Genomic DNA, 15046 nt, shown 5'->3' on the forward strand with positions numbered 1-15046 from the left:
TCAATCATCACCCATTTATTTTGATATATACCTTCTATTCATGGAAAGTGATGAGAGTTCTATTTATGGTAGTAATATAATGTTTCTTTTCTAAATACATTTAAGAGAAGGTAAGATGATTTAAAGAAAAATATTAAGTAATTAATAACCAGTAAAAATATCCTTTAGGAATAAAAGGGAAATCAGACATTTTCAGATGAAGGAAAATTAAGAGAATTTGTCATCAGGATACCTACCCTAAAAGAACAGCAGAAGGAAGTTCTTGAAACAGAAAGGTAAGAATAAAAGAGGGAACTTTGGAACATCAGGAAGGAAGAAAGAATATGGTAAGCAAAAATATGGGCAAATATAATAGGCTTTCTTTTTCCTCTTCGAGTTTCCTAATTATGTTTGATGGTTGATGCAAAAATTATAACAGTCTGATGTGGATCTAAATGTATGTAGATGAAATATTTAAAGACGGTTATGTCATAAATGGGGGAGGGTAAAGGGACATGACGGGAGATAAGGTTTCTATATGTCACTTGAACTGGTAAAATAATGACACCAGTAGATTTCAATGTTATGTATATATAATGTAATACATCAAGCAACCACTAAAAAAAGTTATACAATGAGATATACTCAAAAACACCGTAGGCGAATAAAAATTGAATTACAAAAAATGTTCAAGTGCTCCACAGAAAGGCAGGAAAAAGAGAGACCACACAGAAAACAAAAAATAAGATGGCAGACTTAAGCCCTGAAGTATCAATAACTGAATAAAATATAAATGGTCTAAATATTCCAATTAAAAGACAGAAATTGGCAGAGTTGATGAAAAGCCCAATTACACGCTATTTATTAGAAAATCACCTCAAATATAATGACATAGGCAAGTTGAAAGTAAAAGGATAGAAAAAATATCAAACATTAATCAAAGGAAAGCAGGAATGGCTATATTAATATCAGAATAAGGAGACTTCAAAGAAAATTAGCAGAAGCAGAGAGAGGCATTACATAATGAAAACAGGGTTAATACACCAAGAAGACACTGCAGTCCTAAATGTGTATGCACCAAACAATAGTGCAGCAAAGTACGTGAATCAAAAACTGATAGAACTGAAAGGGGAAACAGACAAATCCACAATGAAAGCTGCAGACTTTACCACTCCCTCTCTCAACTAGAATAACTAGACGGAAAATGTATATGATATAGAACAACATCATAACCAACAAGATGTTATCGACACATATAGAATACTCCACTCAACACTAGCAGAAAGCACATCTTTTCAAGTGCCTTTGGAACCCATACCAAGATAGACCATGTCCTGGGCCTTACAATAAATCTCAAAATTTTAAAAGGATTGAAATAATATAGAATATGTTCTCCAACCACAGTGGAATCAAAGTAGAAATCAGAAACAGAAAGATAACAGAAAATCTCCAAATACTTGGCAACAAAATAACACACTTTTAAATAAGCCATGAGCCAAAAAGGAAGTTTCAAGGGAAATAAAAATGCACTGAACAGAATGAAAATAAAACATCAAAAGCTGGGACACAGCTACAGTAGAGCTGAGAAGTAAATGTATTGTATCAAATGCATACATAAGAAAAAAGGAAGTTTCAAATCAATAGTCTAAGCTTCTACCTCAAGAACCTAGAAAGAGAAAAGCAAAATAAACCCACAGGATCTGACCACAGGGCTATCACCCAGGCTTGGGGAATGCCTGACTTCACACTTTATCTCCTCTTCCTTCGATGCTTGGTATATGTGATGTGTAATACCACACTTCACCAGTAGGGGTTGCCATCGAACCCCATGTAAGAACAAATCAGACCCGAATACACCATCCTTCCTTGACTGCCTCTTCCTACAAGGAGCTGCCCCGCCCCATCTCTGGCTCCTCCCACCCTCAATGATCAATCAGTACAGCTGTCTGGGAGCAGGCTCTAGTCCACATATCCTAACAAAGGCCCCTCCCTTCTTCCTGGCCCCCAGCTGGGGCTGTCAGAGCTGTTGGCTGCCCTTTGGGACGTAGTGGCTAAGTCGGGCAGGACGGGGCGGTGGGGTGCTAGCAGTGTTCTATTTCTGGGTTTGGGTGTTGACCACACAGGTAGGTTTGTTTGCCTTGTGAAAATTCATTAGGCTCTATCGTAATGATTTGGGCGCTTTTCTGTATGTATGTCATACTTCAAAATAAAGTTTACTTTCAAAATCCAGAGATTAGGTTTACTTAAAACACAGGATGCCTCAGTAATTTTTGGAATTCCCACTATAGCCTGAAGGAAAACAAACAAACAAAAAACCACCCCCAAACAAAAACCAATTAGAATACCAGACCCTGGGAACAGAACTAGGAATGTTTTTCATGAAGGTGGTTTCTTAGGTAATTTCAGGTGAAAGCCTTCTTATCTATTTTCAAGTTGGGAGTGGGGGGTGAGGCGTGACAGGCAGGGAGCGTTTGGTTTTGAAAGCCTCCAGCAGGGTTTGCTCTCAATGGCAGTGCTGAGGCTCATTACCCGAGGCCCCGCACACCTGCTCCCATTTTGGGCCTCGGTGGGACCTGATGTCAACTGACGTCAAGCACCAATCCAGCCTGAAGGGGACCCTGGGGCATTCGTGAGAAGACTGAATGGGACTCGCTCTGGACCCCAGGCCAGGTGCTCCAGGCTCAAAAAGCAGCTGGCCAGGTTGCTGCTGCCGTACTGCGGGACCATCCCCGCTGCCCTCTTCACTGTCACAGGCAGCCCATCAGCCGGCCTGGCAGCGGAACCCACGCCGCTGTTTTTTGGCTCAGAGGCCTATTTACCCCGTGACTTCACAGGCTCCACTCTCTTAGAGGGACCCCAGAGTTCCACAAAGCCTGTTCTGAGGCAAAGGGGTAAGAGACTGGTGCTCGGGCTAAATCGCCTGGGTTCAGTCCCAGCTGTGCCACTTACCAGCTGTGTGACCTTGGGCAAGTTAGTCACCCCCTCTGTGCCTTGGTCTCCCCGTTTGTGAAATGGGGATAAGAATAGCACTTGCTTGAAAGGTTGCTTGTGAGGATTAAATGAGTTAATCCTTATAATGTGCTTAGGCGTTATGGGAACTAGGAACTACATATTTTAGCTTAAGAAAGTTCTCATTTATGTCTTGAGACAGCTCATTACAAAAGGGTTCCAAGGTCGAGTTTGGGAAACACCTGATTGCCTTTGTGAATTACGCTATTCAAGGCTGTGCAGTAGAGAAATTGGGGTAATGTTATCTTGAGAAGAGAGGGCTGACATTCGGCTGGTTACACGTTGGTATTCACAGGCTCCTGGTCCCTGGGGATGGTTTCTGCAGAACACCCCTTGGGAAATACTGGAGGTACCACATCCCCTGCTGAGGCCATCATTACGATAGAGATAATAAAGCACTCACTAAGTGGCAGGGACAATTTGAAGGGCATTGACTCATTTCATCTTCACCACCAGCCTAAGAGGTTAGTTAAATTGAGGCAGAGGGAAGTTAAATAACCTGACTGGGGTCACAACGCCAGTAACTGGCAGAGGCCGGTTTGAACTCCTGTAGTTGGGCTCCAGAGCTCAGGCTCTGAACCACTGTGCTATCCTGTCCTCTGTGGCGCCTGGGAAACCTTGGGGTATGTCATGGCTGGGGCACAAACTCCTCATAGACTCTGAAGTGGACGGGTCCCCCTGGTGCTTCCACAGTCACAGTGGTGGGGCCTTTGTCACCCTGACCTGGGCTCTCCACCCCGATGGCTGGCCGGAGGAGGGTATGCCACAGCTGTCCATTCTCAGAGTTCCCCACCCACCCACACACCCAATGCCACATGGCCCACTGGCGAGGACTGGGTGTCTATGTGGTATCACCACATAAGTGACCCCAAAGAGATTTTTAAGAGCTAATGACATGATAGCCCCAGGGCTGGATTGCGGTTTTGAAAGCATTGTTGCATTTCCCTGTTGCTGTGAATGCAGGTGCCAGGAGGAGTTAGGGGGCCCATGAGAAAGGGGTGACTCTCAAGGGGTCAGCGCTGGGCTTACCCAATCCTCTGTACCCGAAAAGCCTTCCCCAGGGCTTGGCTCCCAGGAACCTCGGCAGGGCCCATACCCTGTCCATCTAGGGTGCTGCACCCATTTCCCTCTGCCCGCTGGCCTCCCTATCTGTCCGTCAGACCGGCTCTCGTCTCGGCACCTTAGTGGCACCTTCTCTGATCGTCTCACACCTCTCAGAGCCTGTGCCACCCAATTTTACATTGTTTCATAAACCGTCTCAGATGCCCTTGGGGCACACGTGTTGGTATTATCTCCCCAGCTTTCGCGCAAGTTCCCTGGGTTAGAAGTTATCATTCTACTTTTGTGCCCAACTGCCTTGGAACATAACAGGTGTTCAACAAAACAGCCGCCCCACCCACAAATGACCACACAAGTAGCTTTATCCAGCTGGGGTACACACGCCCCCCCCAGTGGCCATTACCACAGGGATCCTACCCGAAGGGCAGGATCAGGCGAAGGGAACACTGAGATGGGGAACCTCCAGCCTATTTCTCTGCCGATGACCACAATGGCATCAAAGCCCTCGTACCTTGCTGGCCTTCAAGATCTCAAACATCAGGGGCAGGCCTTGGGTAACAAGCTCCTCCGTGTATTCTTCCTCCTGAATGGTCTTAAACTCCTTTAACAGGCACTGGATGAGAGGCCTGCGGTGCTGCTGGAAGGCAATTCGCAAGGACTCCAGCCATGTGTGCAGGGTCCACGGGACACCTGGGAGGTGAGGAGGGGAGGGGCGGGGCGGGGCGGGGCGGGGAGGAGAGGGCAAGGCAGAAAACAACCACAAGAGAAGGCGTGTTTTTATAGAAAACTTGGCCTCTTCCCAGGACATGATCCAATTATGAGACTAAGAGAAAGACTTGTGATGAATAGAACCAGTGTTGGTTTTTTCCCCCTGAGACTTGCAGAAGTTGAAATTAAAGGTCATAATTCAATTCTCTTAACTATGCGTGTCCCTTTCTGCATGCTACTCATATTATCAGGGGCTGCATTTTCCAACATATAATTATGGTGCAGAATATTGGACTTATTATGCACACAACTTATGCCTGTTACATAGTTCTGAGTGCTGACTTCATTCGTTTCCATTCCCGCTGCATTCTGGAGAGGGAGAAGCTCAGGGAGGGGCAGAGTCTGGCCTAGGATTGGATGGCACATCCATGCCCAGATGAGAGCAGAGAGCTGGTGAAACCCACCGGTGGGCTCCACCACCTACTGCTCTGGCTAAGACGGGTATCTGAATAAGGAGACGGGGAGGCTATAGCAGCTGCTCCCCTGTGCAAAACCACATTTCCATCTGCAGGCACTTTACTAGGTCTTCCTCCTTCAACAGAAACCTCTCCAGCAGCTGACTGCTGTGATGTGCTTCTCTCCTCTCGTGGTGAGGCAGACGAGAGAACTTGCGTGTCTCACTATTGTGTGTAACAAGCTGACCATCAGGTTTCTAGCTGCATCGTCAGGCCACCATGTTTCCCCGAAAAGAAGACCTAGCCAGACCATCAGCTCTAATGCGTCTTTTGGAGCAAAAATTAATATAAGACTGGGTCTTACATTATATTAGATAAGACCTGGTCTTATATTAACTTTGCTCCAAAAAACGCATTAGAGCTGATGGTCTGGCTAGGTCTTATTTTTGGGGAAACACAGTAAGTAGGCTCTCAGGGCAGAGGAACAAATGTGTCACATACTAAACAGCCGCTCTGCGAGAGAGGCCCATTTCCAGAACCACGACAGGGGGCCCCTTCTCAGGCCCTCAGTCTACCTTGACCTGTCACACCCTGTGTTTAAGGCCTAGGTTAGGTCCTGCCATTCCTGTGCAAGGGCGCTAATGACGCTAGACTGGTGATGGCTGGTCTAGCCTGGTCCCCAGATGTATGGAGGAGATGGCCCCGGGCTACCTCACTCAAAGAAGAGCCACCCCAAGCTTTTCCTGAGAGTGGCTCTGGCCGACTGAAGCTCCGTGGGTCGAGCCGAGGTAAGGAAGGGATGCCCTCATCCCCTCAGCGTAGCTGCTGCCCCTCCGGCCGCAGCTTCATGCGTTTGGGTGCTCCGAGCAGTGATTCCCCAACCACTGGGAACCACCTGGGATGATTGTTAAATATAAAGATTTCCAGCCTTTATCCATCCAGACCCTCGACTGAAGAGCCTCTGGGTGTAGGGCCTGGCAATCTGTATTCAGACAAGCTCCCAGGTGATTAAAATTCCTAACTTCCCAGGGTCCAGAGTTTGGGAATCATGGAAAGATGGCCTGAGGATGGGTCTTCGGGGCTGGCAGGATGTCGCTGTCAATGGGGACAGTGTGTGTGTGTCCAGCCTGGACGGACGTACTCTAGTCAGTAAGTGAGAAGTTTCCTGAGCCCACGTGGGGTGTGTGTGTGTGTGTGTGTGTGTCTGTGTATGTGAAACACCTAGAGCTGGGTGGGCAGTGGGGCCGTGCCCAGAGGTAAAGGGTGCTCAGAACTGACCTATGCTCCTGATATCAATTGTGACATCCACGTAGCCATGCTCAGCGCTGTGATACATGGCCTCTCTCAGGGCTCTCAGTTTGGCCTTGCTGTTGCGGCTGGCGCACAAGGGGGGCGGGGCTGTCTCCGCCAGGTCAGTCCCCTCAGCCAGAATCTCCTCCAGGGACAGGATATCACTCTTCTCCTTCTCTGGCTGAGCGAGCAGTTTGCGGAACACATTCCTGTTAATCATAAACCCAGAGAGGAAGACACTCAGAGATGGAAGGGCTTTGCCAGGAACGGGGAAGTGGGGACACCACTCACTTGGGACAAGGGAATGACGGGACCAACTCCGGGGTGGTGGTTTCGGAGGCCTGACCACGGGCACTGTGTTTCGGGGATGGAGGAGATGGTGGGGCACAACTGGCCGTGTTTCCTCGGGGACAACTGAGAGTTCAGTGTTTTCCTCAAATATCTAGGAGGCTCTAGAACTTGGCCCTTTTAACCATCAGCCTGCACCTCCCCGCCCCCCAGTGAATTTGCTTTACTTGGGGTTATGTGTAATAAATCCTAATGGGGGTAAATCCTAAAGGAATGGTAGATAGGAAGTAACCAAACACGAAGGGTTTTATTATTTTTAAATGGATTCTTCTCACTTCACTTCAGAGACGTGATGTAGTCTGACTAACACTGGCCAAGAGTGAAGTCTCTGGGAAGTGAATGCTGGTTGGGAAACGGCAAAACAAGCCAGTCTAAGTGAATGTGTGCTTCATGAAGCTGGCTCTTCAGCAGAAAGCTGGAAGTTAAGACCAGTCTGGCCAGGCTGGGGCCTGGACTGCCTCTGGGCCCCACATCCAGAGATGCAGTGGGTCTGGGGTAGGCCTGGGAATCTGCATTTTTAACAAGCACCACTTTGGGACCTTGTGGCTTTGGCCCGTCCTAGCCTACCTGTGTCCGTGGGCTGCAGCCTGGCTGAAAGAGTTCATATCACCCTGGGGGGTGGTAGAAATTCCATTTCTGTACATGGTTCCTATCAGGGGGTCCGCACCACGCTCCAACAGCAAACTAACCAGCTCAAAATTGCCTGCAAGCCCAGAGAAGGGGGTTTCATAAGAGATATAATAGCAAAGATACAGTCACAGACACATCACGGTGCTGGAGACCCTCGGCCAGGGCGAGAATCAGCAACTCTTACCTACGGCGGCTGCGAGCTGCAGAGGCGTTTCCGAATAGTTCTCCTCGCCGTGCTCCACAGAGCCTTCCACCTTGGCCCCGGCATCCAGGAGGAGCTGCGGAGGAAGAGTGGCCATTGAGACGTTTAAAGGACATGTACTGTGGGGAGGGGTCAGAAAAAAGTTGGTGGAAATCGGTGAAAGGCTAATGTCCTGCTTTCCCTCTGGGTCAGTGACCACGTGCACAGGGTGAGGGGAATTGTACCTCGAGGATGAACTGAGCCTCTCGTATCCTCTAGAGCCTGTGACTGCCCGAGGTGTGGTCCAGGGACCAGCATTATCAGCATTATCTGGGAGCTTGTTGGAAACACTGGCTCTCAGGCCCCACCCCAGACCCTCTGAATGAGCCTGCATTTTAACAAGCTCTCCAGGTGATTTACGCGTACATCCACGTTTCTAGAAGCACCGAGCTAGAAGCCCACAGCACCAGCGTGCTGTGAGAGTCCCTTTTTGGGTCAGAGAGCATGACAGTGGTCTCTCAGAACCACAGAATCAAGAGTTCTGAAGGACGTTGGGGAACCCCCCGCCTCGAGCCAACCAGGGCAAGAATCCCTTCTAGAACACTCCGGCTAGCTCTGGGGACAGTTCAGCAGATGCTCAGCTTCTTGGCTACCAGGATCAATGAATAGAAAGAGGCAGAGTGAGCTTTTTGCTTCATAGGACTCCATTCTGTGCATCCCCTAAGATATCCGGGCTTCTTAAAAACTGAGATTCTGTCCAGGCCAGATCCTCACTCACAGCTAAATGTGCTGTTGCTGACGTGAAATGGGGGAAGCGGGGTGTCTGCTTTCTTTATTACCTATCCGGGGCTCCCTGAGGGCGCAGCCAGGAGGGGGGCCGCCTCCTTGACATTCCATGACTTGTGCACCTGCACCAGACAGGTGGTCTAACTTCCGTTTGGCTTTGCTTGGCTGCCCACTGCTCCTATTCCTGATTTAAAGACTAGGGATGCCACTGCCTGTTAAGGGATGGCATCTGAGTCCGCTGGGCCACCTCTGATCCCGTCTTTCTTAGATTCCTCCCCTAGGAGTGGACGGGGTATGATGTTCTGCAGGCAGAAGCCAGGTCTCAGTGTGACCCGTCGCACACTCAACCTCCTGAAATGTGACTTTGGATCTGTCTTCAGGATTCCCATAGCCTAGGAAACAACAAAGGATTCCGGTGGAATTCCAGCACTGCCTAGTGGTCCCTGTCACACTGTGCCCTGCCCTGACACTTCTCAGGGGTTTGGACCACACAAAAGGAAGTGAGCTCCTGATGTCCCTAAAGCACAGCACTACCTATAGAGTCAGCTGTGGTCATGGACCCGGATGCTGGTCTCTCTTTTTCGACGAAGCGAAGACCATGTTTAAGATCTGGAATGTATTAGATGGCTATTCACTGGACACCAACTCTACAACAGCCAGAAAAGGTGCAAGCAATACACATTATGTGCCCAAGGACCTCGGATGAGGACATCTCTCCATGCTCGGGGAGCTGTTTCAGAAGACACATGCAAAGGCCCTATGCTAGATCTCCTGGATCCGATTCCCAAAAACTGGGATCCAAGCCAGTGTCTTTTGGAATGGTTGCCTTGGTGACAAGAATACTTCTTTCCACTGTTGGAAATCACTAGATTCTGTGTAAATGCCGGGGTCACGCCTAATGGGAGGTTCTAAGGTCTCACACCAGCCAAGTTTTATATTCACGTTACGACAAATAAAATGAACCAATCCACAAAAACCACAGCTCAGGCCCCACCCCCGAGCAACCGGGAACAATTTTGTAGGTTGGCCATTCTGTGTGTGAGGCTGCATGTAGGTACGTGATAATTTCATATTGGTTAGAGCCGGGCCATATAGATCATTACATGTAATATTTTCATTCACATGATATGAATGTGCTATATTTAACTGCAATTAACCAATATGAATCTCTTACCGCATATGCATGCTGGGAGGGGTACAGATTTGCATAATGGAAGAGGTGAAATTAAAGGTCAGATGTGGATAGGGAAATACGTTAATACCTGAACTACAGGAATATGTCCATGCAACACAGCAAAAGTCAGAGCCGTCCAATGGCGGGTCTCGGGGTGGACGGATGGATATTTATGAGGAGTACTGACAACCTATAAACAAATTGAAGTTATTTTTAAAATGTGACCTTCACAATACTTAGACCAGCAAATCTGACCTGTCTGTGGCTGGGCATGTGGGCTACAGACGTACAGAAGGGCATCCTGGAAGGTGCCTTGGGAAATGCTGGCGATGTGGGGTAGCTGAGAATAGATTCCTTTGCTTCTCATCTGAAAGGAAGTAAATGGATGACTTCTGAGCACCTACCTCTAAGGTGCCTTGGAGAAGCTGTCATGGCATCTACAATGAGCAAGCTCACCTGCCTGTCTCCTCTTTCTGCTTAAGTAAGGGTGGTGGTTCTGAGAACTATAGGATGTCAGATAGCATGAGATGCCACTACCATTACATCCACACCATTAGGGGACATTCCTGGTGGTGGCAAATCCCAGGCAAGGGGAGGTCTGCCAGGGAAGACCACCACCCATCTGATGGAGAAATGTCACCATCAGGTCACAGCTCACTAGTGTCCTCATCTCACTCTTCTGCTGGTTTCCTGGTTGACAAGGACCTCACGCTACTGGAAACGGGGCAGAAAAACCTATCCTGGACACACCAGGAATGAGCAATCTGATATTTGCCTTTTTATATAGGGGCCTCAGGACACCCCAGGCCAAGACACAGGTGGCAGGGCAACCTAAGGTTGCGGTCCTGCAGAGTTGGCACCCACACATGGCTTTTCTCCCAAATATTCCTGGGACCATGTAACTGCGACGCCTGTTTGATTCAGAGCAGTTGAGTTCACTCATCACCCGCCAGGGAAAGGCCATGAGCTGGGAGCCATGGGATGGGCTAGGGAGGACCAGAGAACCCTACCAGGACCCAAAGCAGAGGAGCCCTTGCAGGGATCTGCACAGTGTTTGGGGATTCATAACAGGGGAAAAACATCCCCAATACTGGAAACGTGAAAGATCCAAAATGGTTCTGGATCCAAAACTATGTTTATTGCTTGCTTTCCGCAGATAAATATAAATCTCACTAAAAAAAAAAAAAAAAAAAAAAAAAAAAAAAAAAAATCCCAAACCCCAAAACCAAAAAAACCCACAGTATTAAGACTTCAAGAGCATCTAATTTTGAACTAAAAATGTTTCCCAGGGTTGCTGAGTTAGGATTGCAGCACATCTAACTTCCCAGCCTCCAAGTATGCCAATGTCTGGCTGCCGGAGAGAGTGGGTCTTAAGACAGCATAGAACACGGCAAAAAAGTGTGACTTCACCTACTACGGTACAACCCTTGGCGGGGGAGGGAACCAATATTAACTGAGTCCCAAACTATGCGAGGTACTCTCTGTATTTATTTCTTCCAACAACTCTCTGAGATGGGTGTGATTATTCTCCCATTTCGCAGATGGGGACGTAGAGGCTCAGAAGGTTAAACCACTTGCCCAAGCACAAAAGCAAGTTACTAAGATGCAGTAGCTTCAGAACTGGAATGCCAATGTCAAGTTCTAAAGCCTGTAGGGATGTGCTTTCTACTATACCACACTGGCTCAAGAAAGCTTTGCAATCAGCTTTGAGACCTGTGGCTCCAATTCTGCTAACCAGGTGAGCCAATCAGGATTTGGTCGGGAGAGGGAGCTACACCTCAGCTCAGGAAACGAGGACCAGCTTTGCATTAGGCAGAGGGAAAGGGCTGATGGCTCAGGAGAGCTCTCTCTGCCCCAATCCCAGAAGGAATGGATCAGCAGTAAGAATCAGAGACTTGGTACAGCTGAGCCAAGGAAAAGCTGGAGCTCCTTGTACGTTTGTTAGTACCGTGTTTTCCAGAAACAAAGACCTAGCTGGACAATCAGCTCTAATGCGTTGTTTGGAGCAAAAATTAATGTAAGACCCAGTCTTTATTATGTTACATTATATATTATATTATATTATTATAAGACCCAGTCTTATAGTAAAATAAGATTGGGTCTTACATTAATTTTTGCTCCAAAAGACGCATTAGAGCTGATGGTCTGGCTAGGTTTTATTTTGGGAGAAAAATGGTAGTTTTTAAGTGAAACATACATGCTGGCAGCTCCGTGGCATTTGGTTGGGCTGGAGGAAATCCGTCAGCTGGTGTGACCTATCTGCTGGACTGAGTGCCCCTCAGTGGTGGCTCTCGGGAGAAAAAAGCCCCCCTCTCTTTGCTGGCCTGTTCCCGGGGACTGCCAGGCCCACGGGCCCTGCAGCTCTCTGCACCCTCACCTCCACATTCAGGTCAGCTCCGGCATCCAGCAGCATCTGAACCATCGCCTCGTCCCCACGGACGCAGGCGTACATCAGGGGGGTCATGCCCTGCGGTGAGTTAAAAACCAGAGAACGGAGAAGGTTTACAAGGCGGCTGTGTCACTTGATGAGAACAAATGGAGAATCTTGTGTGTAGAAGGCTAGGCTTGTACTCAAAACCTAGCATTAAAAAATAAACAGCCCTATGATACATACGGTCACAATCCTCCATATTTTGAAAACCAAAATGGGGGCCAGAAGGGAGCATAAATTGCCTTTTTTGTATTTATCTTTGCTTAAGTTGGAAAATTTTTGTTTGTCTGTCTTAGAGTTCAACAGACCTAAGAGTGTTTGCTAAAACAAGCGGCTGCTTTCAACTTACAGCCCTTGGGAACTTTCTGGATTCTGTAACATCTAAGCTATCTAATTGACAAACACTGTTTCCTTGATATTTTCCCACTTGTTCTACTGAACCAGTGTCATCTTTACTCTCTATAAGCCGCTGGTCAGTGTCAAGGGAAATTGGATGCCTCTGAGCATATCCCCGTTACTGACACCTGGTTTGACGTTATCATTTACAAGCAAAAGGTAAGCAACTGAGGAATCGCTTTCAGAAATTCCATATTTTCCCATGGCTCCTGTTTATTAAAAAGTACCACAACCAACAGAAGGAAGGGATGGATTTTTCAATAAACAGTGTTGTGAGGGCGGCTATTGGGGAAAACATACAAGTTAGAGCTTTATCTCACACCATACACCAAAATCATTTCTAGTTTGATTAGTGATATGGAGAAAAAAATTAAAACCATAAAAGACATCTAGGCATCAAAGTAATAAAAGAAATAACAAAGGAAAATCATAACAGCATTGTGGACATAAAATTGAAAACAAAATTAAAAGGTGAGCAATAAATTGAGACATATTTGTCACATTATAAACAAAGGGTTATTTTATATGCGTAAAATGTAAAGAGCTCTTCTAAGTAAAGAAAGACAATAAAGCTCCAATGAAAAACAGGCAAAAGATAAGTAAAAGATTAATAGGGAACTCATGTAGTTCGAGGGTGTGTATAGGAAACAGTCTCTGAGAAAGTAATTTGAGATTAAAAACCTTAAGGACTGTTGATGAGTTTGAGCCACTATTTCCACTTTTAAGAATCTCCCTCATGAAATAATCACAGATTTGAATGAAGACTTGTGTTTAGTTAGCTCAGCATTATTTATATAAGTAATTAGAAACAACCTAAATATCCAACAACTCCAGGCATGGTTAACTGAATAAATAATATGACCATTTTAAGTAGCCATTAAAAGTGGTTAAACATATTTAATATTACAAATTCCCTTGATAAAAAATATTGAAAACACAAGATATAATAAACTCTTGTTTTTGTATAATAAACTCGTGTGTGTGTGTGTGTGTGTGTGTGTGTGTGTGTGTGTGTGTATGTTAGGGCTTCTTGGTGCTGCTCACAAAAATTATTAGCTGCTATCCTTTCCCTGGAACTCACTGCATGAACTGTCCATGTGAGAAACAGCTTCCCTTGTGACTTTCCATCTGGGGCTTACATGGAAAACTTGTTTGTTTTCTCTGTCCACAGACATCTTCACCCACAGGGGGCATCCCCTGATTGGTAGACCCACCAGCCTTTCACTGTAAATCAGTGCCAGCCACTTGGGGGACACACAGCTGCTTCTCTCTGAGGTGTCTCTGAAGGTCCCCCAGAATGACTTCTGTGTATCTTAACATACCCTGAAAGTTTGGTGAAAATCTGCCTCGACTTGTTCTGTGACGCAGTAACAGACAGGCAGGCAGAGAACTAATTTTAACCATGCTGGAAAAAGAACTTGAAGGACACATACTAAATATAAATGATGGTGATCTGGGTGATGGCATGATTTGCTTTCCGGAATAGGCCTATTTTTCTCTATTTTCCATTTCAGTTGCAATGATCATGTGCAACGTCTATAAAGATGAACAAGGGTATTTTTAATCTTTTTTTTAAAAAAGAAAGAAAGAAAGAAAATCACCCTAGTCACCAGTAGAGGGAGCCTCTGTCCAGAGCCTACTGTTTCTATCTTGCCATGGGGCGGAGCACATGGTGAAAGTGGGGATGCCGCAGAAGACCCTGTCTGTACCTGTTCGCTCATGGTGTTGATCCCATCAGGCCCCAGGAGAGACACTGCTTGCTTCACCAGGTCTGTTCGCCCACAGTTCAGCATCCGGAAACCCAGGTCCTGCTTAAACTTGGCTTCGATGGCCACTGCGTCCAATTTCCGAGAAGCGAAAAAGCAGTCGTCAGCCCTAAGAAGGGAGAGATGGTCAGCTGGATGCATCAGCTTCCCCAGGGGCTGGTCCTGGAGGGCCACAAGAGTTAGGAAGCACCCAGAGACTATGCATTTGTTTTTCATGTCAATTGCCTCTTCTTGGACTCCCATTAAAATACGGATGTCTTGATCCTCTGTCCTTTATAACTGCTGCTGATCTGCCCAGTCTCTCCTCTGTATTCCCAGCATACTGAGCGAGTATAATAATGGCTATTATTTACTGGATGTTTACTAGGGGCTCGGCCCTCTGCTAAACTCTTAACATGAATGAATTTGTTTAATCCCCACACAACCCCAAGAGGTAAGTACTATCATTACCCCTCTTTTAACCATGGGGAAACAGATAAGGGACTTGCTCAAGGCCAGATAGCCAGCAAGCAGTGGAGCTGGGATGTGAACCAAGGCAGTCTGTGGAGAGCTGGACTGGATATCCACTGTGTCACCCTGTCCTACATCACAGCACATACTATTTGCTTTTTTCCTTGCCTGACTTCCTCTACAGGCTGGGGACTTCTGAGAGCAGGGACCTTGTCTAATGTGTCTCTGCGTCCCAGTGCCAGCCAGCACGTAGCACACGGAGGTGTTAGCTGAATGAACACAGAATGGGTGCGTTCTCTACATTCACAGCAGAAGCAGGGCAGAGAACCGGCGAGAGGGAATGAGAGCACAAATGGTAAGATGCACTGGTCACCAACCCAGCCA

The 15046-nt window shown here is 47.0% G+C and overlaps 1 protein-coding gene across 3 annotated transcripts in view; it reads right to left on the reverse strand.

The window, feature by feature from the left end:
* Positions 1-15046, reverse strand: part of ABTB3 (ankyrin repeat and BTB domain containing 3) — a 281036-nt gene that overhangs the window by 26702 nt on the left and 239288 nt on the right. For 2 of the 3 annotated variants that reach the window (XR_004424216.1, XM_033118603.1), the window contains exons 5-11: positions 14156-14321; positions 11997-12086; positions 9708-9809; positions 7663-7756; positions 7416-7551; positions 6489-6709; positions 4559-4737 (exon numbers count right to left, since the gene is read on the reverse strand). Coding sequence is in view for 2 of the 3 variants with exons in the window: in XM_033118603.1 (XP_032974494.1) it covers positions 4559-4737; positions 6489-6709; positions 7416-7551; positions 7663-7756; positions 9708-9809; positions 11997-12086; positions 14156-14321 (988 nt within the window). In the remaining variant the exon portion in view is untranslated. The remainder of the gene's footprint in view (positions 1-4558; positions 4738-6488; positions 6710-7415; positions 7552-7662; positions 7757-9707; positions 9810-11996; positions 12087-14155; positions 14322-15046) is intronic. The other variant, XM_033118604.1, reaches the window with a different exon arrangement.

Source organism: Rhinolophus ferrumequinum, chromosome 10 (genome assembly GCF_004115265.2).
Source record: "Rhinolophus ferrumequinum isolate MPI-CBG mRhiFer1 chromosome 10, mRhiFer1_v1.p, whole genome shotgun sequence".
In the NCBI taxonomy this organism is placed as follows: Eukaryota; Metazoa; Chordata; class Mammalia; order Chiroptera; family Rhinolophidae; genus Rhinolophus; species Rhinolophus ferrumequinum.